The 24,599-nt window shown below is 48.0% G+C and overlaps 1 protein-coding gene and 1 long non-coding RNA gene across 2 annotated transcripts in view; one reads left to right on the forward strand and one right to left on the reverse strand.

Annotated features, from left to right (window-relative positions):
- Positions 1 to 24,599, forward strand: part of ccdc102a (coiled-coil domain containing 102A) — a 133,648-nt gene that overhangs the window by 26,701 nt on the left and 82,348 nt on the right. Inside the window, exon 4 of the mRNA XM_052063943.1 lies at positions 20,328 to 20,578. Within this exon, the coding sequence (XP_051919903.1) occupies positions 20,328 to 20,578 (251 nt within the window). The remainder of the gene's footprint in view (positions 1 to 20,327; positions 20,579 to 24,599) is intronic.
- On the reverse strand, positions 1,130 to 7,303 carry LOC127599832 (uncharacterized). Its single transcript, XR_007962183.1, has 3 exons — positions 5,855 to 7,303; positions 4,365 to 4,572; positions 1,130 to 2,872 (listed from the first exon to the last, which is right to left on the reverse strand). It is a non-coding gene; the product is annotated as an uncharacterized LOC127599832 (long non-coding RNA).

Genomic DNA, 24,599 nt, shown 5'->3' on the forward strand with positions numbered 1-24,599 from the left:
AAAAATCACATTTTAAGGGTGTGAGCTGTCTTGAAGAACGCGGATTCATTGGTTGAACTTGGAGGGTGTGCAGTTGTTGCATTGGCAGCCTCCTTAAGCTATTTGCTCATTGCGGGTTTTTCAGGTTGAGTGAACGCTGGCGCGTTTTGGCTGCCGCTGCTCAACCCGTATTGTTTTGTGTTTTTTGTTATTGTAAAGTGTCCTTGGGTGTCTTGAAAGGCGCTTATAAATAAAATGTATTATTATTATTATTATTATTATTATTATTATTATTATTATTATTGCTAGCGTCCACTTTACGAGCTGTGCTATCCTCATTAGTTGCAACATTTAAGAATGGATCAAAAGTGACTGAATGCAAAGGTGGACATATCGGCTCGTCTAAGCATTTTTAGAGAATGAAGACAACCACTGCAACTTTTAATTGAAGACAAGGAATGACCAAAATATCAGCACTGCCGAGCTGGGTTAGCTAAAACATGGCAAAACATGTCCAACGAAGCTGGAAAGTTGAACTGGTACCGCGCGAGTGCACAAATTGTATGACAAACTCAACAGCCAATTCAGTGAAAACAAAGGTACCGTATTTTCACAACCTTTTCTCCAAAATGGACGCCCCGTCTAATAATGCTCAGCATCTTGTCTATGAGTTGTGAATACTGTTGTGTGACTTCTGCTTGACTGACTGATGTTGCGACGACACCTTGTTACATAGAGCAAAGGCGGATGAAACTGAAAACAGCACGCAGATGTTAACGTGGGAAGGGAGGGCATTAAAGAAGACGCTAAAGGCACCCCCCTAATAAGTGTATGTCAGTGTATATCATATGAAGTACATGCATCCTGAAAATGACACCTACGAAGAGAGCTTATGATGCAAAGTTTAAACTGCAAGCCATGAGTTACGTGGACGACCATGGTAACCAAGATAATTCCCGATCAACTAAGCCTTAGTTCTTGGTTATGTCGTTTTATGAAATGGCACCATGTACTGTATCCATCCGGACAAGGACGACCGTGGCGCAGCAACATTTCAAGGAAAAGTTGGTCAATGTCCACTCCTACTGCAGGAGAAAGTGTAACGTTCTGCGTTACTTGAAATAAAGGCGCTTTCTTCGAGGCTTTAATTTTTTATTGTTTATTCTGTGCAAAATAGCATTGAAACCTGCAAATCATGATATAAATGCTTTTCTTCAGCAAAAAACATGCTTTTTGCTGAGTTAAACCAAGACTATTGCACTTAAAACAAAAAACATGCTTTTTTTGCCGAAGAGAATCAAATAAAGTGTAATTGCACATTCACAACAGCAGTTGGCAGTGGAGCCCTCTGAGAGTGTGCAGAGAGTATTTGTTAGGTCTCGGACAAGGCGAGTTTGGTTTGGATCCTAAATCGTAGACGAAAACAAGGTCTCCGTATAAAAATATATTTTAATGTACAAATCGCACCGATAATGAGGGAACATAAAGCGCTGGTCACAACAAGAAGCGATGTGGGAGGAGGAGCCAGGGGACTGGTGGCCACTGGCTTCAACGGGGAAACGTGGAAGACGGGGTGCACCTTCATGGTGGGCAACAGTCGCAGCTTGACGGAGACGGGGCTGATGACCGATTCCACCACGAACGGTCCAGTGAAGCGAGGCCCCAACTTGCGAGAAGTACCAGCTTTTTGCAGATCCTTCGTCGACAGCCACACTTTCTGCCCAACCTGATAGCTCGGTGCTGGGCGTCGGCGGCGGTCAGCGATCTGCCGGTTCCTCATAGCAGTGTGTGATAGCGCTGCCCTGGTCTCCCTCCATAACCGATGGGCCCGTCACAGGTGGAGCTTTGTGGACGTGACTTCCACCTGACCCTCCTGGGAAGGAAACGGAGGAGGTTGATAACCATAAGCTGACATGAAAGGAGACCGACCGGTGGCCGATGATACGAGGGTGTTGTGGGTGTACTCCACCCTAGGCAGGTGAGTCGACCACGAGGAGGGGCGAAGGAGACAAACACAGCGCAGAGCTGCCTCCAAGTCCTGGTTCATGCGTTCCGTTTGGCCGTTGGACTGCGGGAGGTAACCAGAGGACAGACTACCAGTGGCCCCCATGGCATGACAGAAACGTTTCCACAGTCTGGAAATGAATTGAGGACCCCGGTTCGACACGATGTCTACCGGAATCCCATGAAGACGGAAGACGTGTTTGACGAGAAGGTCGGCGGTCTCCAGGACAGAGGGCAGCTTGGACAAGGCAACAAAATGAACAGATTTAGAGAAGCGATCAACCACGGTGAGTATGACTGACTTGCCCCGGGAAGGAGACAGGCCTGTGACAAAATCCATGGAAATGTGGGACCATGGTCGAGACGGAACAGGCAAAGGCTGCAGCAACTCAGCCGGTGGTTGGTGGGATGCCTTACTGCAAGAGCAGGTGGAGCTGGCCTTGATATAGTCCAGTGTATCATTCCGTAGCTCCGGCCACCAAAACTGCTGTGAGACGAGCTCCAAGGTCCGGTTCACCACTGGATGGCACGCCCCCTTAGATGTGTGCCCCCACTGTAACACCTCCGCGCGCAGAGGTGGGGGTACAAAAAGCCTCCCTACAGGACAGCCCGCAGGGACTTGGATTCCGTTCTGGGCCTCCTGGACGCTACGTTCGATGGCCCACCTCAGGGCCCCCACAATACAATGGTCGGGAAGAATACTCTGGGGTTCGTTGCTCCTCTCCGCGGGGTCATGGATACGGGAGAGAGCATCAGGTCGAATGTTCTTGGAGCCAGTGCAGTAGGTAAGTGTCAAATTGAAACGAGTAAAGAGAAGCGCCCACCGTGCTTGGCGTGAGTTTAGTCTCTTGGCAGAGCTGATGTATGCGAGGTTCTTGTGATCGGTATACTAGGGATGTGAATCTCAGCACTGAAGACGATTCGATACACATCACGATCCACTGCCAGCGATGCGATACTTAAACGATACATGAAATTTTCTAGCGATACGATGCGATACGATTCACCGTCGTCACGATGCGATACGATTCGATACACATTAAGTTCAAATCAATGCGATCCGATACGATACAATGCAATTTGTTGCGATATTGTGTCATTAAACATGATGCAAATAAGCAAAGAAAAAAAGCTTTTGAAAAGATGGAATTCAGTATGGTATTACAAAAAGGATACCACTTTATTCCTTATAAAGAGTAGAACTTGTAAAACAACTTATTTAAGCCCTTTCACAACTGGGTTTTGTGCAAAGAAAATGTAAACAATTTGGCACCTGAGACTCACAGCTGTTGCTATAGTGTAAACACAAACAGACTATTCTCACTGAGTGTCTTATATGAAATATAATAATAATATATATATGTATATGAATCTCTAGCGCAAGATGTCCACCCATCCACTGTAAGTGCAACTCTTTGCGCACTGTTCAGCGACACAGTAATCTCACTTCTCACTTTGTTGTACACATCGGGAATATGTTTGTAAGTGAACACAGACCTGTCTGGTATTTTATACCTGGGTTCCAAAACGTGCACGAGCTGTCTGAAACCCTCGTTGTCCACCACGCTAAGGCTGGAGGTCTTTGCATATGAAATAAGCAGTGGCCTTAGTTATAGCCATTGCGCGGTCACAGTGAGTTGCAAGGGGACTCCCAAAATAAGAGGCAATTTTTTTCTGATCCTGACCTGGTTTACCAAGAGTTTCTCCGGTGTCCGAGGAGGAACTGGGCGTGGAAGCGGGGGAGCGGGAGGGAAACTTGTCGGTGATCTGGTGCCATCGGTTTAAGTGGGTCTGCATATTTGTGGTGCTGCCGTTGTATGGCTTCTTAGTGCGACATTCCTTGCAAATTACGGATGTTTTATCAAGCTTTCCGTCTTTCCTTTCGAAGCCGTAGTATTTCCAAACATAAGATTTGAATGTTGCGGGTGCATTAAATATAATAGATTCCTCGCTGCTGCTTGCGCTAACTTCCATGTTTCGCTAGTTGTGTACCGTCCGTATTCAACACAAAACGCAAAACAATGATGGTGCATTCATTGCGCCTAGGAAAGGGCAAATAGGTGACGTTTAACATGAATAAAACGGTTGCTAGAAACGGATTTTACCGATACCCACCAAATGCATCGTGATGAATCGCGATTTCACCCGTCAAAACGGTTGCTAGAATCGGATTTTACCGATTATTTTCCACACCCCTAAAACGCATCAATGCATCGTGATGAATCGCGATTTCACCGATACCCATCAATGCATCGTGATGAATCGCGATTTCACCCGTCAATCGCATCGTACCCAGTGAATGAGCCGATGCACTCGGATCGCGGACGTGCGCATCGATGTATCGATTAATATCGATTATTTTCCACACCCCTACGGTATACAACGTGAACGGCTCTTCAGTCCCTTCGAGCCAATGTCGCCATTCTTGTTGTGCCAAAACGACTGCTAGCAGTTCACGGTTTTCCACGTCGTAGTTGGCTTTGGCTGGACTGAGACGACGAGAGAAGAAGGCGCAAGGGTGGAGTTTTTGGTCGACTGGCGATCGCTGCGATAATACCGCCTCGACCCCTGATTCCAAAGCATCCACCTCTACGATGAAAGGATAGGATGGGTTAAGATGTTGCAATACCGGAGGGTTTCATGAAGGCCTTCTTTAATTCTAAAAACGCGTTGTCGGTGTCCCACCTAAAGGGGATCTTGACAGAGGTTAACCGGGTCAAAGGCAGGGCTCTCTGGCTGTAGTTACGGATGAAACGGGGATAAAAATTTGCGAAACCCAAGAAACGTTGCATCTGTTTTCTAGTGGATCGTGTGGGCCAGTCTACTTGTCAGAGATTTTCTCGGACAAAGTTAATGGATTGACTGGATTATGGTTTCTCAGCCAAGGCAACCCCAAAACTAACGGTACGGATCGAGACCGCATGTTTTGAAACACTTCTGACACTCAATCGGTGTGAGTGTTAATTTTAATAGGATCGTTGGAGATAAGCTCTCAGAAATAACGACAAGACACTTCTGGCTACCAACAGTAGGCACTTTATTGGTCCCACACAGAAGTGATAACACAGTTCAAACAAGTTGTATGAAGCTAACGATGATATACTCTTACCGTATGCCATTAGGGTGGAGAGCCAACACCCTCAGCAGAGTGAGCTTCAATACGAGCTTGGCGTCCGTACGCTACCCGCAGCAGACTCTGCTAAAGGAGCATCGCTCCCCTCCTTTTCTCCTCTAAAGTGTGTGCATCGGGAGGGGTGAGTGGCCATTCTCACCTCCCCTTACGCCACACTGTTTGTTGTGTAACCAAGTGGCATTCCACGAGAACATCTTGCCTTGTTCCCTCTTTTGCAAACAAGTTTCGACAATTCAGGAACATAGCAAAGCAAACTATGAGGTCGCTTAGGCATGCAAGTTATGCAGCTAGTTCAAGAGTTTATCTCACTTGCAATCATTTAAAAGCATTCCAAAGCGAGTTCAAGAGTTTATATCTGAGAAGATATACATTGATTAAAGAAAACATCACAAAATATCTTAATATACCACCGCATTAAATGAAACCTTCGGAATTCAATGTGATTGCCCGATAACCTTAGTTTCAATGGCCCGGTGATCTCTCTCACTTCCGCCAAGAGCTGCCCGTCCAAATCGTGAACACGCTTGATTTCTTCTAATTCCTCCACAGGGCAACCCAGTTCCCTCGCTAACATGGGGTCCAAAAAACAATTGTCCGCCCCTGAGTCCACCAATACCAGAATAGTAATGGCCCGTGAGGGACCATAGATAGTTCCAACCAGCTCCAGTCTATTAGGATGTCCCGTACGGGACTCCTCCCTACTCGACTCCCGTGAGTCAGTACGGGGCGTGAACTCACAGTTCTCGAGGCGCCTGGACGGGCGGGCCGGTGTCACGGAACATTCGGCAACTCGATGTCCTGGTTGGCCGCAGTAGCAGCAGGCCTGGTCCCGAATCCGACGCCGTCTCTCCTCAGGTCCCAAACGTCCGCCTCCCAGCTGCATGGGCTCCTCCTCCGCGCCAGCTGGACCGGAACAGGGGTGGTGCTCGGGTCCGGACGGTCGCCAGGACTCGCGGTCAGCCGGCCGTCTACCCGCACGTCGGGAATGAAAACAGGCATCTCCCCATTCGTCCCCGCATTCCCGCTCGCGCTCCCGCATGCGGTTGTCCACAGCCAGGGCCAGATTAATGAGTTCCTCCAAACTGGTGCTATCATCGCGGGTTGCCAGTTCGTCCTTCAAAGATGCATTCAACCCGCGGCGAAACAACCCACACAGAGCGCGGTCCCCGTAACCAGTACGGGCTGCCAGAATACGAAATGAAATGGAATATTCGGCAACGGATTGTCTACCTTGCCGTATCGCTAATAGCCGTCCTTCGACCACCCTTGCTGCATGCTGGAACACGCAACGAAACTCTGTGAAGGGAAGGAAGACCGAAGCCCGGGTTGTGCATTGCTTATTTCCACTGCCCAGGACGCCGCCTTGGTGCTATCCGTCTCGTAAGCAGAAGGTTGCTGATCGAAAATTAAAGAGCACTGGTGCAAAAATTGTTTGCAGAGTCCCGGTTCACCACCATAACGAGGGGGGTGTGGGAAATTAGGCTCCCGCCCTATGATCGGGAAAGATGGTATCTCGGTTGTAACCGTAGGGGATCTTGACGGTGGCGTTTCTCGGCGGCTCATTTGTTCCATCCGGGAACTCAAAATTTCAAGCTGCAGAGCCAGCATGGTGACTGCCTCCTGGAGCTGCGCGAGCTCTTGTCTTTGCTGGCCCACTAGTTGCCCCTGGCTGCTCAAGGCAGTCATGATCTTGTTCATTTTCTACAGGATCCATAGTGGTCGGAGTATTCTGTTAGGTCTCGGACAAGCCGAGTTTGGTTTGGAATCTAAATCGTAGACGAAAACAAGGTCACCGTATAAAAATATATTGTACAAATCGCACCGATAACGAGGGAACATAAAGCTCTGGTCAAAACAAGGACCACAGGGTAAATAAAATGAATTACAAAAAGAAAAATAAAGACCGAGAATACAAACAAAAAACAATATATCTCAAATACACGCAAGAAAGCCCAATCACAAAACAAAACCAATACTTACTACATCATGGGTGCCGAGAATACACAGCGAAACACGACGAGGTCAAAAGCCAACTAGTCAATGAGCAGAGAAACAGCAATGCAATAAACAACACTCCGACAACAGGTGCACGGCGGAGGAGTCCTTAAATACTGAGGCTACTAATCACAGATTGGCAGCAGGTGTTCACAGAAGTCCGCTCATGCCACCTGCTGGCCAGACCGAAAACAGAACCGTGACAGTATTAGCTCTACGGTGTATTTTTTTGTTTTGTTTTTTTGTAGGCGATATGAAGTGTTGGAAAACAAACCCTCAAGCACATGATGAAAAGAAAAGACAAAGATAATGAGACAAAAGAAAGTCACCTGAAAGCTAAAACATGGAAATATGACGTAATGAGTGCAGCGCACGCTTTCTATGACTACAGTGGGAGACGAGGAAAGACCGGTGTGTTAACTGTGCCTAAAAACCGATACTCCGGAGAACCTTAAAGAAATACGGAGGAACAGGGTCACAATTGGAGCCAGATGGCTTAGCCTAGCAAACCACATCCCCTAAAAACGTCAAGGATACAGCTTCAAAAAAATGTAACACAGCTGAACGTGGGGTCAAATGTGGTCGCTGTGGCACCTTATCAATGAAAAACTGAAGGAATCTGTTGCATTTGGGTGAAGAGTTGGAGCAAATAGGCGAGGAGGTTTAAGTACAGTATCAATAGTTTTAAATAGTAGGTGGGTTTTGGCGTGGGTTTAGCTTGAATTCGGTTTGATCAATGTTCTCTTTTGGCCTCTTTAACTGGGGTCTGGTTGTTATGCCAGTCGTCTTTCCAAATTTGATAAGAGCTGCACTCCTGTTTAGCTGCGTGAGTTCTGTCGTTAAACCAAGACTATTGCACTTAAAACAAGTCACTTCCCGCAATAATCACAAGTGCCCTTAGTTGTCTGTTGTTGCTATTTGTTGAGTTTATTTTTGTTTAACATATTTATATATTTATGCCTTATGTAATTTTAAGTAACTTTTAGCTGTGTGTAGTCAATGCACTTCATGGTTGCACTGTGGTTGAGAGAGGAAAGCAATTTCATTTGTGCTGTATACTACACATAGAGCATATTTGACAGTAAAAGCTGACTTGACTTGAAGACTTGGGTCTAGGTTTTGACCGCATGGTTTTTAAAGGAGCCACCAAATCCAGTAGAGCACAGCAGATTGAGTTGAACCAAGAGGTGAGTTGTGTGTTTCAAAAGGGCACGCAACAACTGCCGCTTTATAATTCAGCATGTATTGTATTGTAAATGTTATGAAAGACATCAGAGAACCGACCAGTAGTGTCACGTTGTGCCCGAAGCGATAGAATGATCGCTCCGTGCACAACAGAATAAGGAAGTGGATCCTCGAAATAGCAGACACAGAAAGAGGTTTGTCAAAGAACAAGAGGAGTCTTTAATACGAACACAAAATAACCCGACAGGGAGAATAACAAAAAGCGCTGGTCAAAATAGGGACCAGGGATAACATAAAAAGGACAACAGAAAACGCTTGCGGAAAAAGATGGCAAGGAGGGTCAGATTAGATAAAGAATATAAATTTCACTCGCAAGAGGAACAACGACGCGCAATAACAGCCACAAGGCTAAGATGCAATGAATCAATACAAGTAGGAATTGGGCGAGAAAAATATTGGCACGGCGTGGAATTCTCCGGCAGTGAGTAGACTGCCAGAGCGTCCAAATAAAGGCTGAGCAATTACTCCAAAATGGGTGACAGGTGTGTAAACGGCGGGCAGAAACCCCGCCCTCTGCTGGCAAACACGGGACGTGACAAGTAGTGAGAGGGTTAAAAATTATTGAACAACAGCACGCGATGAAATTACATCAAAGAAAACTGTCCTATTTTAAGAAATCACATTGTCCAAGACTTCCAAGTTTGACCCCGTTGACCAGGGGTGGCCAACCCGCGACTCATGAGCCGCATGCGGCTCTTTGGATGGTTCAATGCGGCCCCCGGGCTCTCGCACGACAAGCGTCAAACGCCTCGGCAGCGGCAATCCTTTTTCCTGCTTGACTTTACTTTTTCTGCTTGGCTCTCGACGAAGGCGTTTTTGCATTGCTCCTGTCCTCCCCTCTGTGCTGTCCTTGTCTGACTATCCTAGCCTCCTGCCTTATTTTCATCCTAAAAACAAACATGGAACAACTTGTCTCTCGATGCCATCGACAAAATTTTCTCGACGAGAAGAGCAGGCAGTGGGGAGCCTACTTGCCCCTTGGGGACATTTGCTGCTGGGTACACCCTACATCCCCGGAGGAAGTGGAGAATGGTGTGCCTGTCAATAGAGGATGTGAAGACATCTACATTATCGGCCTTCTGATAACAGGTATGCTGCTGTTTGGTATTAGCAGTTTACTGATCTATCGCAAAATTCAACCGACGGGAGCGGCCTTATTGGAATTGAAGAAGCTGCCGGTCTTTATGGATGGCATGGTGCAGATGTCCAACACTCAGACTCAAGCAGTGACTGAGCTCAACCGCAAAATGGATGCGGTTTTGGAGCGTCATTGCAAGATGGACAACATCTTGGAGAAGTTGGAATCAGCGCTCAGAAAAGAAATTGCGGATTTGGCTGATCGATGCCATTGAAGAGACAGGCCACGGGGCTGTCTGGAATTGTTAGCAGCCTGTTCCCAAAACATCTGCTATCTAGACCTTTCCCCTGGAAGAAAGTACGCATGGAAGCGAGTGCCCTACCATCACCCCCTCCTTCTCGGCCATAGACTGATAAGGCTTAGAAAAAAAAGTAGTGTGTTTCCGGTAACATAAAATTTCAGCATAGGACGGTAGGTCGGAAAGAGTTTTTTTTTTAATCTTTTTTTTTTCCATCAAAAATTTAAACAAAATAACCATAAAACATAAAACAAGAAGACATTGAACCCGCTGCTCCGCAGCCGGCGCCCGCGCCACCTATTTAGTTTTCTCCCAGCTTCGGACTCGGCCTCCGCCGACGTCCTCCTCCGCACTCGGTGTTTACTCGGCCCGTGGTGTTCATCAAATAGTTCACAGATTTTTTTCGATACATCAATGAATGCTATTTTCTTAACATTACGGTGCGAGCATGCAACTGTAACACAGAAAACGCGGTTTAAACTGGCGTCCCAGATCGCGGCCGCCGCCATGTTTCAATGTTGTTGACAGACGACAGGGCAAATGACGCATGCGCTCAACTTGAATATCGCGAGAGTTTGCACTGATGTAAACCCTCTACACAAAAATGTAGAGGCTTGTTTGGAAAAAAATGCCGAACGTAAAGTTTTTTTTTCGACGTAGAAATTCTGGGTCGGTCGGGTTACCGGAAACACACTACCCGTTTTTCTACGCCTAAGTCAGGACTGTCTCCATGAGAAGACCTTGACGAAGCAGCTGCGGCCTGACACGTGCACACAAACAGACAATTACATGCGCATACACACCCTTGTATCACCACCTTTAGTGGTCCTGTTTTTTCCCCGCGACATAAACTGAGCTCTCGAATGCACTGAGCAGCTCGTCAGTCGGTCCGCGTCGCGCTCCCCCCCATCTGCCCCCTCATTACATGTTATGTCTTGTGACCTGTAACTGTCATATGCTTGTTTACATGCTGGGGTCTTTTTTTTTCTCCTGGACTCGAATTATCCTCAGAAGAGGAGAGTTTGAGCGTGTTTTTTTTCTTCCTTCTCTCTCTCTTTAGTGGTTTCCTTTCTGACGTAAAATCTCGGGGCGATGTGCACACAGTGAGTACCGACAGGCCCTCTGCACCGTATCCCATGTTTGTCTTTGTTTTTCATGTTTCTTATGCAGAGCGTGCCTGTTAAGTCCCAATTGCCCCACGGGGATAAATAAAGTTTTCTGAATCTGAAACAAGGCGCCAACTTCACAGAATGTACTCCATCAGCCAATCAGCAATCCCGTTACTTGATTGCCCGTTACTTGACTCGAGTAGGCAGCCTTCGGCAAGTGCTCTTCAAGAGCCTTGCTTTTTTGTTCTTTTTTGTTGTTTTTGTCTTTTTGTTTTGTCACATGTTGTTTGTTGTTTTATCGTGTGGACCTGATACGGACTGTTTTCAGCGTTTTTTGGCCACGACATTTGTCAAAGGAGAAGTACCTGTGCTTAGTGGTTGCGCCTTCTCGGCAGCACACTTGTACCAGCACAGATTTTGATTGGGAGGAATGTCGGCGCCATTGACTGTCGGTGCTGGACAGACCTGTAATGGGCAGAATTTTTCACTACCCCGTTTTGTTTAGTGGAGATGTCGTCGCTGTTGGGCAGTCGGCGTTGGTGAGGCTGGATGGATGGCTGCTGAAGTTGAGGATGAGAGAGGAGCGTCGGCGCAGAGCGCCAATGCGTATTTGGAACTGAGAGTCGGCTCTTGAAATTGAAATGGATTTCCATGGGACAGGAGAAGTGAACCAATCTTTTTTTGCACATTTTGAGCATGATGTCTCGGATCCACTGGTTAAAGGACACTTTGATTCTCTCCTCTTTCATCTCAAACTGCTTCAAACAACAAAGCGTGTGACGGAAAAGTGGTTAGGACTGCGCGACTGTCTGTGTTTTATGTTGTGTTGTGTTTATTATTTTACTTTGTTAACTGTTTTGTTTGGTTAGAACGTCGGCTTCACAGTGCAGAGGTACCGGGTTCGATTCCAGCTCCGGCCTCACTGTGTGGAGCTATACCAAACACTGGAGACCAGCAGAACAGATTTAGTAGAAAATAAAGCCAAGGCAGCAGGACAAACACACTGATGCACACTCCGTCATCTTGGACTCCACAATTTCGCCTATCTTGGTGACACGTACTACAAGGTCTGCTTCGCCAAAAAATTGTAGGGGTTGTAGTTGAACAAGTAAAATATATATGATGATAATAATAATAATAATAATAATAATAATAATAATAATGGGTGGCCCCATTGTGTGAAGTTTGCATGTTCTCCCTGGGCCTGCGTGGGTTTTCTCCGGTTGCTCCGGTTTCCTCCCACATTCCAAAAACATGCATGGCAGGCTGATTGGACGCTCTAATTTGTCCCTAGGTGTGAGTGTGGGTGTGGATGGTTGTTCGTCTCTGTGTGCCCTGCGATTGGCTGGAAACTGATTCAGGGTGTCCCCCGCCTACTGCCCAAAGACGGCTTGGAAAGGCTCCAGCACCCCCCGCGACCCTAGGGAGGATCAAGCGGTTCGGAAAATGGATGGATGAACTGTTTTGTTAAGCGCTTTGTTACAGCTGCCGCTGTTGTGAAAGTGCTATATAAATCAGCATGTATTGTATTGTATTGTATTGTATTGTATTGCTTGACATAGAGAGAAAAAGTGTGTTAGAGAGCAACCAATCAGATGACTGCATCACTGCTCATGGGCAAACAACGGCGCTAAGCTAGTCAACCTATCATCAATCCCGTTACTTGATTGACATAAAGGGCAACCAATCAGGGGACTGCATCACAGCTCATGTGCAAACAAAGGCGCTAAGCTAGTCAGCGAATTACCTCTGATTTTAAGGCAGGGGTACCCAGTATGTCGATCAGAATCGACCGGGAGCCAGCGAACTGGTCCCAAGTCGACCGCAAGGGGTGGGTGGAGGAAATGCATGGGGGAGTAAAAGTTTTGTTTGTTTGTACAGTGAAACTCCTCCACAATGAAATGATGTTTGCAGCAAGACATTTTTCACAAGAAGAAAAAAAACAACAAACACTGTTCAATTAGGTGCAATATAAATACGAAATGGAAACGTTTGTTTATTTGAATGTCCATCGAGCCATAAACAATCTACGGATCTAGCTTCAGTATCTACACACATAGACAGTGAGGTCCCTCTTGGCCAATTGGAGGCCAGGGTGATGCTAGGTAAGCCAATGGCAGAGCAGCTATGAGTATGTTGCGTTCAGGAAACTCGCACCTGTGACCGAAAAAACATCGTTCACGATGTAAACCAGTGTTGGGGTTGCTGTTGCCCTTTCCGAACGAAGCAGTAGAGGTCGCTGTTGGATTAGACTTCGTTGTAGTGAATGTCTTCGCGAGGCTGGAGCAGAGAAAATGATTTCGTATAACGCAACAGGCTTTTTTTTCATTGTATGGGGGGAAGTAGAATGGGAATGGTGTTAATGCATGAAGATTTTTTTCACATTAGGGGGTATTTTGGCCCATGTAGGTTTCCTTCTAGAGGAGTTTGACTGTATCTTGAGCTTTCATTCATTTTCGGCCTGTTCCAACTGTTGCTCATCATGGTGTGCGTGCATATGTGCGCTGGTGCATTGGTGGGCACCCACGTGGCTTTCTCCCCACCGCCTGCACACCTGTCACCCATTTGTGAGTGATTACTCTGCCTTTATTTGGACGCTCTGGCAGTCTACTCATTGCCGGAGAATTCCACGCTGCGCCAATATTCTCTCGCTCAATTCCTATTTGGATTATTCGTTGCCTCTTTGCCTTGTGGCTGTTATTACGCGTCATTGTTCCTCTTGCGTATGAAATTTATATAATTGTCTAATCAGACCTTCCTTGCTATTTTTTCCGCAAGCGTTTTCTGTTGTTCTCTTTTTTCTATCCCTGGTCGTTATTTTGACCAGCGTTTTTTGTTATTCTCCCTGTCGGGTATTTTGTGTTCGTCATTAAAGACTCCTTTTGTTCTCTGATAAAATCTCTTTTTGTGTCTGCTATTTCGGGGATCCACTTCCTTATTTTGTTGTGCACGAAGCGATCATTCTATCGCTTCGGGCACTACGTGACAGAATTCTCCGGCCACCATGGATCCCGCAGACATAGAGAAGATTTTGTCCGCTCTGTCCCGACAAGAGCAACAGATGAGTCAGCAGGGCCAAGCCATTTCGGAACTCCGCGGCGCGGTTTCCATGCTGGCTCATCGATTCGATGAGTTCGAACCCCGTTTGGTACGGGTGGAGGAACGAAGAACTCCTCCCCCCGGGGTTCGTTCAACCACCCCTGAGGCACCCGCATCATTCCCCACAATGATGAGGGAGCCGTCACTTCCACACCCCCCACGTTACGGGGGTGAGCACGGGCAGTGTGGGCACTTTCTCCACCAGTGCTCACTCATATTCGACCAACAACCGTCCGCGAAAGTGGCCTATGTTATGAGCTTGTTGACAGGTCCAGCAGCGTCATGGGCTATGGCGACGAGTGACGCGAAGCCGAGTCTCCGGTCTTCGTTCCACGACTTCGTAACGGCGTTTCGCCGGGTGTTCCACCATCCCGTGGGGCCGAGAGGCGGAGGGCCGGTTACTTGCCCTCCACCAGGGGAGGTGATCGGTGGCGGACTACTCTATCGAGTTCCGAATATTGGCCGCCCAGAGTGGCTACAGAGACCCAGCGCTGTGTGGACTGTTTCGTCGCGGGCTAAACACCCAGCTCAAGGACGAACTGTCGACCCGCGACCACAGTACGGACCTGGAGGAGTTAATCGAGCTCTCCCTTCTGATGGACAACCGCCTGGGAGAGAGACCGGGAGCGTGGAGGTGATCGGTTCCCGTTCCGGCATGGCACATACCGCGAGGAACACCGTGGGGCGCTTCGGGCAGCAGGGCCCGGAGACCACCCTCGATCCCGGAATATGGCCACCGCGGAGGAACCGATGCAGCTGGGTGGCAAAAACTTTGGATCAGAGGAGAGAAGGCGCCGATTCAACGATCGGGCTGTGTCTGACAGCGTCCAACAAGGTCCTCACGCTGCTCCCAGCTGTCCGGAGTATCCATTCTCTTCATTCACCGAGTACTGTGAGTCACGACCCCGCGCAGTGCCTCCCGAGCCTAGGCGAGTCGACTCCCGGCCGGGGCATCCCAAAAGACTGGAACTCGAAGGGGAGATATTTGGGGGGCCCCGGTCGCTGCGGGTTAGGGCCCTGATAGACTCGGAGGGCCAATGATTGTTTGATGGACACCAACCTCGCATTGGATTTGGGTTGTTTTATCGAGGAATTGGCCGATAAAAAGCGGGTTTGTGATCTCGATGGGCGCCTCCTGGCGGTAGTAACGCAAAGAACAGAACCACTAAAACTCCAATTATCCGGAAACCATGTCGAGCATCGACGGTTTTATTTAATGCGGTCTCGAGCCGCTCCGATTGTTCTCGGGTTGCCCTGGCTCAAGACACAACCCCGTGATCTCCTGAGAGCGCCCGGCAATAGAAAGTTGGAACCGGTACTGTTACAAACACTGTCTCCGATCAGCCGTAGGGGAGCACGGACGTGCCAGTGACGACTTTCCCGACACTATCTGCCTTGACGGAGTGCCAGATTGCTACTATGACCTTCGAGAAGTGTTCAGTAAGGATCGCGCACGCTCTTTGCCCCCACACCGTCCCTACGATTGCACCATAGACCTGAAAGCGGGCACTCCATTGCCGAATTCACGGCTATATCAGGTGTCCCAACCCGAACGTGAGGCACTAACAGAATATATAAACAGCTCACTCGCTGCCGGTCTAATTAGACCATCGCGCTCACCGTTAGGGGCGGGATTTTTCTTTGTGGGGAAGAAAGACAAGACCCTGCGACCGTGTGTGGACTATCGTGGGTTAAATGAAATCACAATCAAGAATAAGTATCCGCTACCATTGTTGGACTCCGCCTTTGCTCCTTTACAAACAGCCACTATATTCTCAAAATTAGATTTACGCAGTGCTTACCATTTGGTCCGCATCCGGGAGGGAGATGAATGGAAGACTGCTTTTAAGACTCCGCTAGGTCACTTCGAATATTTAGTCATGCCTTTCGGGCTCACAAACGCTCCCGCCGTATTCCAAAGTTTAATCAATGACGTATTAAGGGACATGCTAAACATTTTCTGTTTCGTCTATCTTGACGACATCTTAATTTTCTCCCGGTCGTTACATGAACACCAGCAACATGTCAGACTGGTGTTACAACGTTTATTGGAGAATCGGCTCTTCGTCAAGGCAGAGAAATGTGAATTCCATGTACCCGTCATCTCTTTCCTGGGGTTTATTATTGAGCAGGACAAGCTAAGAGCAGACCCCAACAAGACGCAGGCGGTAACGAACTGGCCGATTCCAACTAACCGGAAGGAGTTACAGCGCTTTTTGGGGTTTGCCAATTTCTATAGGCGTTTCATTTGCGGTTACAGCCAAAAGGCGCTCCCATTGACCCGACTGACGTCCATTAAAGTCCCTTTCAGATGGGACCCGGCTGCGGACGCGGCATTTAAAAACCTGAAGGCGGCATTTACCAATCCCCCCGTATTGCAACATCCTGACCCTGATTTCCCTTTCGTCGTAGAGGTGGACGCCTCGGATTCAGGGGTGTGGGCGGTGCTGTCCCAGCGTTCCCCGGTCGACCAGAGGCTGCACCCCTGCGCCTTTTTCTCTCGTCGACTCAGTGCAGCCGAATCAAACTACGATGTGGGCAATCGTGAACTGCTGGCTGTAGTCGCCGCCTTACAGGAATGGCGACACTGGCTCGAGGGGGCGAAGGAGCCCTTCACCGTGTACACAGACCATAAAAATCTTGAATACCTCCGCTCCGCCAAACGACTGAACGCCCGTCAGGCCCTGTGGGCCCTGTTCCTGACCCGGTTCGACTTCAGCCTCACCTACTCCCCAGGGTCCAAGAACACGAAGCCCGACGCCCTTTCCCATCTCCACGACCCCGCAGAAAGGGACCGGACACCGGAGGCCATTCTCGTGGGGGCGTTGAGATGGGAGATTGAGCAGCGGATCCAAGCAGCTCAGGATGGAGTCCAAGTTCCGGCGGAATGTCCCACGGGGAAGCTGTTCGTGCCCCCACCGCTACGTTCGCAGGTGTTGCAGTGGGGGCACGGGTCCAAGGTGGCCACGGTGGCACCGGGTCGTCGATGGTGACCCGGTGTACACGGTACGAGCCATCCTGGACTCTCGGCGCAGGGGCAGGGGGTTCCAGTATCTGGTCGAGGGCTACGGGCCGGAGGAGCGGCAATGGGTCCCCCGCTCCTGGATCCTTGATCCGTCCCTTCTGCACGACTTCCACGCTGCTCACCCGTCCAAACCGGGTAGGCCGCCGGGAGGCGTCCGTTGAGGGGGGGGGGGTACTGTCACGTCCCGTGTTTGCCAGCAGGGGGCGGGCTTTCTCCCCGCCGCCTGCACAACTGTCACCCATTTGTGAGTGATTACTCTGCCTTTATTTGGATGCTCTGGCAGTCTACTCACTGCCGGAGAATTCCACGCCGCGCCAATATTCTCTCGCTCAATTCCTATTTGGATTATTCGTTGCCTCTTAGCCTTGTGGCTGTTATTACGCGTCATTGTTCCTCTTGCGTGTGAAATTTATATAATTGTCTAATCAGACCTTCCTTGCTATTTTTTCCGCAAGCGTTTTCTGTTGTTCTCTTTTTTCTATCCCTGGTCCTTATTTTGTCCAGCGTTTTTTGTTATTCTCCCTGTCGGGTATTTTGTGTTTGTCATCAAAGACTCCTTTTGTTCTCTGACAAAATCTCTTTTTGTGTCTGCTATTTCGGGGATCCACTTCCTTATTTTGTTGTGCACGAAGCGATCATTCTATCGCTTCGGGCACAACGTGACAACGTGAGCGCGCGTGCGTGTATGTGTGTGTATGCTTGTACGTGCAGATCGGGTCGTTTGTGAGAAGTTGGTCACTTCAAAAGTCGATCTTTGGCCAAAAAAGTGTGTGTGTGTGTGTGCACGTGTGTGTGCGAGGAAGGGTATGATGTGGCTGTGCAGTAACACAGTAAAATAATTGGCTCTTCGTCCTGACTGGTTGGCCACCCCTGCCATAGACCATAAGCAAGAACTAGGTCTAAAATATTTCCTTGTTCATGTGTCGGGCTTGTCACATTTTGCACAGAATTAAGAGTCAATAAATCTTGAAATGTCCTTTGCAAGTGGTTTTTGAGGACAACACACGTTAATATTGAAGTCCCCCTTGAGGAGAATATGATCATATCCTAGCATGATTTCGGCAAGATTTGAAAAGTATTGTATTTAGGAGGATGGTAAATGGCAGCGTAGAGCACGGGGACAGCACGACCGACTTAAAAGAAAGTTGCTTCAAAGTTGGTGATTGATGCGGTGAATGAACACTGTTTACATTTAAATTGTTTTGTTAAAATTCTCACCATTCTTCCACCACTGCCTGGAGTACCTAGGAGTCCAAGAAGGCACAGTCAGGTGGTGACTATTCAGTGAAAGCATTATACTCACCGGTAAATGTCAGAGTTTCCCATCAGATAGAGGAAATCCAGGTCACTGGAAACGGAAATACTCCCTCGGGATATGCATTTGTTCGTCAACAAACGGGTGTTTAACAACGCAATCCTTGTGGGAGCAACAATAGGAGGAGATGCCTCGTCTCTTTGCCAAGCTTGTAGAAATTCCCACAAGAGCTGAAGATGGATCCCTTGTCAAAGGAGCTGTGGAAGGCAGCAATGCCGTGGCGCTTCGGAAAAGCCAACAGCTGGTATCAGTTATGAGTCGCCAGGTTCCAGGGCGTGCTCCGATGGCGTGCCACGATAGAGCTCGAACCGTTTTTCACTTCCCATTTTAGCTTCACCAGCTGTGTGTGTGATCGCAGAAGAGGTCAGCCGGTATGTCTGCTAGAAACAGAGGCAACATTTTCTCACCTCTGACGTATTGATGAAAAACCAACAAAGATTGAAACCAGAAGAAACCAGGAGAGACTAAGTTAGAATAGCACCAAGCAATTTGAATAGAAAATAAAGCTGAAGCACCAGAAGCATTGCCACACACACATTCCAAGCACTTTTTTTTAATGCAATCCACCCACGTTCATAATTAGACCCATAGCAATGAGTTTATTTTGCAGTTACATTAAGAATGGCTTCGTTGGGCCCTCTTAAAAATTTTAATTGAACAACTCAGGTTGAACATTTCAGCAAGAGGTACCAAAGGTCGAAGGTCCAAAACCTACAAAAAAGTCTCTGAAGCCCTTCTGTAAACTCAAAGGGAAGCCGGGCATTTTTAATCTTCTTTGAAATTTTGCCTCAGTTTTTGCCTTTTGTTTTCGAGATCCATCCATCCATTATCCAAGGTGCATGTCCTCATGAGGCTCGCAGGTTTGCTGGAGCCTATCCCAGCTGTCCTCAGGCAGAAGGCAAGCTCCACGCTGAACTGGTTGCCAGACAATCATAGGGCACACATAGACAAACAACCATGTACACTCACAGTCAAACCTTGGGACGAGCTAGAGTTTTCCATGAACCTTCAATACATTTTTTTTAGAATGTGGGTGGAAACAAGTTTACCCACAGAAAACCCACGCAGGCACGGGGGGAACATGCAAACATAGTTAGGCCAAATCCCAGCATTGACTGCTGTACTCTGAGGTGGGTGTGGTAACCAGTCGAACACCATGCTGCTTATAGCGGTCATATTTGATCAAAATAACTTTTATTCTTACTTGCTCCATTAAAAAAAACTCCAATGCAGCGACTGCTACAAGGTCCCTATTGTTTTTGTAGAAATTATCATTACTATATTTAGTAATAGTTGTAGTTATAGTTGTAGTAATAGTAGTAGTCGTAGTAATTGTAGTTGTATCTGATCAGCGACTGCTGCCAGGTCCATGTTGTTTTTGTAGAAACCATTGGGGCCTGATCAGTGACCACATTGTACAAAGTACACATACAGACTTGTATTGTTTCATTTATATGGGAAGGATTTGAGTGGAAGGGGTCCTCGTTTTATGTTGTAAGTTTGAAATGTTTTACTGTTGAGCACTTTGAGTTGCACCTTTTTAAATTTTTTTTTAATTTATGGAAAGTGCTATATGAATAAAGCTTGGTTTATTGATTGATTGGTTGGTTGATTGATTGTACCTGAATTTGTGCAGTCTGACAGACGGGCACAGTGTTGGAGCGCCTTCGCTCGATGTGCCACTTGGAGTATTAAAACTTGCACTTGCACTGTACGACCTGATGAAATTGAAGCATTTAAGATAAGATAAGATATCCTTTATTTGTCCCACACTGGGTAAATTTACAGTGTACAGCAGCTACATTGGGGGGTAGAAAGAAGAAAAACAAAGTGTTAGCATTCACAAAAATAAATGTTTCAGTTTCAATGTACACAGTTCAATTAAGTGCAATATAAATATAGATATAGATAAGGTGACTGTTTTTTGTGTTGAACTGAAGAGTGTATGGATTCGTTAACATCATATTTCTGATTTAGTCTTGATCAATTTTAGGTTGTTCAGGTGTTTTCAATACATGGTTGTTTGTTTTTTATTTTGTACCCACAGGAAATGGAGCTCTTTCAGTCTGTGCTGAATATACGAAGTCCAGTTGGCGACACCCAAGGGGCCTGGGACAGTCAAAGTGGCCGTGGTGGCATTAATCCATCTGGTACACGCTCTTCTTCTGGTGGGAGCCGGCAAGAACGCAACAGGCAGTTGTGGGGTGATATAAGCACCACAGAGGACGACTTAAGCAAACTCCATGCTTTGCAACTTCGTCTGGACGAGTCTCAGAAAGTCCTGTTGAAGGAGAGAGAGTGCGTCACACAGTTTTCCAACAGTCGCGATGGAAATTGTCAATGGGTTTCATTTATCAATCTCACTTGTACTTTTAGGGTACCGTATTTTCCGCACTAAAAGGCGCACTGGATTATGAGATGCACCTTCATTGAATGGCCTATTTAGTACTTCTTTTTATATATTGGACGCATTGGATTACAAGGCGTGATCCACACCGCATCCACTCAATGGGGCTATGCTCCTTTTGTTCGACTCGAGAGGCGTTCACCACGGCCTCCGAAAAACGTATGTTAACGATCACTTCAATGAAACTACGAAAATTGAAAACAATGCATCAAAACAGAAAATCAAGCGAGAAAATCACAAAATAAACCCTACAGAATTAATTTTGGCATTTCCTTGACCGTAGCTTCAACAGAATGATCAGATGTTGTCTGTTTAAGAGGGAGGAAATTCATCTGTGCTGTACAGCACATTTGACAAAGTTGTTCTTGACTTGACTTGACATGTCAGTAAAATGTAGGAGACTAGACTGTCTCAGAAGTGTTATTTCTTTGTTGTGGACTGTATTCACAAACAAGAAAATTATAAACTAAATTCTGTAGGGAGGCTATACACTTATTTTGTGATTTCATCGCTTGATTTTATGTTTTAAGATAAGATAAGATATCCTTTATTTGTCTCACACTGGGGAAATTTACAGCCTCCAGTAGCAAGAATTTTGATGCATTGTTTTCAATTTTCGTTGTTTCATCGAAGGAATCGTTAATTTACGTTTTTCTGAGGCGGTCATGAACGCCTCTCGAGTCAAACGGAAGATGAGAAGACACGGAGACGGACAAAGATGTACCTGTATTTGTTGAGACTGTGAAAACCATTAATAAAGTGTGCGTTTTAAAAAAAACAACACCACAGCTCTCCTTCTTTTGGAGCTGCAACAAAAAGTTATTTAATAAAGTAGTGAGACAGTTCACTGAACCAACAGCAAGGAGCCATTTTGGGGGGTCAACATATTACCGTAATGACCGTACACAAGACGCACCGGATTTTAAGGCGCGCTGGGAGCTTTTAAGGAAATCGATGACTTTTCGGTGCGCCCTATAGTGTGGAAAATACGATACACAAAATACATTAATAACCTTGACTCACACACCTGTTCAAACAGTGATATTCGGTTTCCAGGTCATAAGTTGCTTAATAAGGATGGGTACCTTTCACATTTGAACCGGTTCGGTTTTCGATTCTTGTACCTGGGAATCGATGCCGGTACTCAATAGTACCAATTTTCGGTACTTTTGTTCTGTTGTTTGTGGTCATAAATGTTAATTTATTTCGCATTAAAATAAAAATAATGTCAATTTAACAATTATTTTTCAATATGTACAATTTGACAAATCATGAATTCAAAGTAAACGAGTCAGAGAGAATGGAGTAAAAATGTTTAACATTTTCCAATTATATCCGGATATAATGGATATAATCGGACTTGCCGCCATCACAGCCTGGGTTCTGGTACCAGTCCTCTCGAGAGGGGTTGGACTCTCTTCCAATCTGGAGTTGCTCACGGTGAAAGGCGCAGAGCAGGTGTGGGCATACTCATTGCCCCCCGGCTCAGTGCCTGTACATTGGGGTTCACAACGGTAGACGAGAGGGTTGCCTCCCTCCGCCTTCGGGTGGGTGGACGGGTCCTGACTGTTGTTTGTGCATATGCACCAAACAGCAGCTCAGCATACCCACCCTTTTTGGAGTCCTTGGAGGGTGTGCTGGAGAGTACTCCTGCTGGGGACTCCCTTGTTCTGCTGGGGGACTTCAATGCTCACGTGGGCAATGACAGTGATACCTGGAGGGGCGTGATTGGGAGGAACGGCCCCCCGATCAGAACCCGAGTGGTGTTTTGTTATTGGACTTCTGTGCTCGTCACGGATTGTCCATAACGAACACCTTGTTCAAACATAAGGGTGTCCATATGTGCACTTGGCACCAGGACAACCTAGGCCGCAGTTCGATGATCGACTTCGTAGTTGTATCATCGGATTTGCGGCCGCATGTTCTGGACACTCGGGTGAAGAGAGGGGCGGAGCTGTCAACTGATCACCACCTGGTGGTGAGTAGGCTCCGATGGTGGGGGAAGATGCCGGTCCGTCCTGGCAGACCCAAACGTATTGTGAGGGTTTGTTGGTTGGTGCCTGTCGTGGCGGCAACCCCCGTACTCGCTGGTGGACACCAGCAGTAAGGGATGCCGTCAAGCTGAAGAAGGAGTCCTATCGAGCCTTTATGGCCTGTGGGACCCCAGAGGCAGCTGACGGGTATCGACTGGCCAAGCGGAACGCAGCTTCGGTGGTCGCCGAGGCAAAAACCCGAGCGTGGGAAGAGTTCGGTGAGGCCATGGAAGCCGACTTCCGGACGGCTTCGAGGAAATTCTGGTCCACCATCCGACGTCTCAGGAGGGGGAAGCAGTGCACCACTAACACTGTGTACAGTGGGGATGGGGCGCTGCTGACTTCGACTCGGGACGTTGTGAACCGGTGGGCAGAGTACTTCGAAGACCTCCTCAACTCCACCAACACGTCTTCCTTGGAGGAAGCAGAGCCTGGGGACTCTGAGGTGGGCTCTCCTATCTCTGTGGCTGAAGTCACCGATGTGGTTAAAAAGCTCCTCGGTGGCAAGGCCCCAGGGGTGGATGAGATCCGCCCAGAGTTCCTCAAGGTTCTGGATGTTGTGGGGCTGTCCTGGTTGACACGCCTCTGCAACATCGCGTGGTCAACGGGGAGAGTGCCTCTGGATTGGCAGACCGGGGTGGTAGTCCCTCTTTTTAAAAAGGGGGACCGGAGGGTGTGTTCCAACTACAGAGGGATCACACTCCTCAGCCTCCCTGGTAAGGTCTATTCAGGGGTGCTGGAGAGGAGGGTCCGTCAGGAAGTCGAGCCTCAGATTGAGGAGAAGCAGTGTGGTTTTCGTCCCGGCCGTGGAACAGTGGACCAGCTCTACACCCTTAGCAGGGTCCTCGAGGGTATGTGGGAATTCGCCCAACCAGTCTACATCTGTTTTGTGGACTTGGAGAAGGCGTTTGACCGTGTCCCTCGGGGAGTTCTGTGGGGGGTGCTTCGAGGGTATGGGGTACCGAACCCCCTGATACGGGCTGTTCGGTCACTATACCACCGATGTCAGAGTTTGGTCCGCATTGCCGGCAGTAAGTCGGAATCGTTTCCAGTGGGGGTAGGACTCCGCCAAGGCTGCCCTTTGTCGCCGATTCTGTTCATAACTTTTATGGACAGAATTTCTAGGCGCAGCCGAAGCGTCGAGGGGGTCCGTTTTGGGGGCCTCAGTATTGCATTCCTGCTTTTTGCGGATGATGTGGTGCTGTTGGCTCCTTCAAACGGGGCTCTCCAACTCTCACTGGAGCGTTTCGCAGCCGAGTGTGAAGCGGTTGGGATGAAAATCAGCACCTCCAAATCTGAAACCATGGTCCTCAGTCGGAAAAGGGTGGAGTGCCCCCTCCGGGTCGGGGAGGAGATCTTGCCCCAAGTGGAGGAGTTCAAGTATCTTGGGGTCTTGTTTACGAGTTGGGGCAAGGTGGAGCGGGAGATTGACAGGCGGATCGGTGCAGCGTCTGCTGTGATGCGGACGTTGTATCGGTCTGTCGTGGTGAAGAAGGAGCTGAGCCAAAGGGCGAAGCTCTCAATTTACCGGTCGATCTATGTCCCAACCCTCATCTATGGTCACGAGCTGTGGGTCGTGACCGAAAGAACGAGATCCCGGATACAAGCGGCCGAAATGAGTTTTCTCCGCAGGGTGTCCGGGCTCTCCCTTAGAGATAAGGTGAGAAGCTCGGTCATCCGGGAGGGGCTTAGAGTCGAGCCGCTTCTCCTCCACATCGAGAGGAGCCAGATGAGGTGGCTTGGGCATCTGATTCGGATGCCTCCTGAGCGCCTCCCTGGTGAGGTGTTCCGGGCATGTCCCACCGGGAGGAGACCCCGGGGAAGACCCAGGACACGCTGGAGAGACTATGTCACCCAGCTGGCCTGGGAACGTCTCGGG

This window comes from Hippocampus zosterae, chromosome 4 (genome assembly GCF_025434085.1).
Source record: "Hippocampus zosterae strain Florida chromosome 4, ASM2543408v3, whole genome shotgun sequence".
NCBI lineage: Eukaryota > Metazoa > Chordata > Actinopteri > Syngnathiformes > Syngnathidae > Hippocampus > Hippocampus zosterae.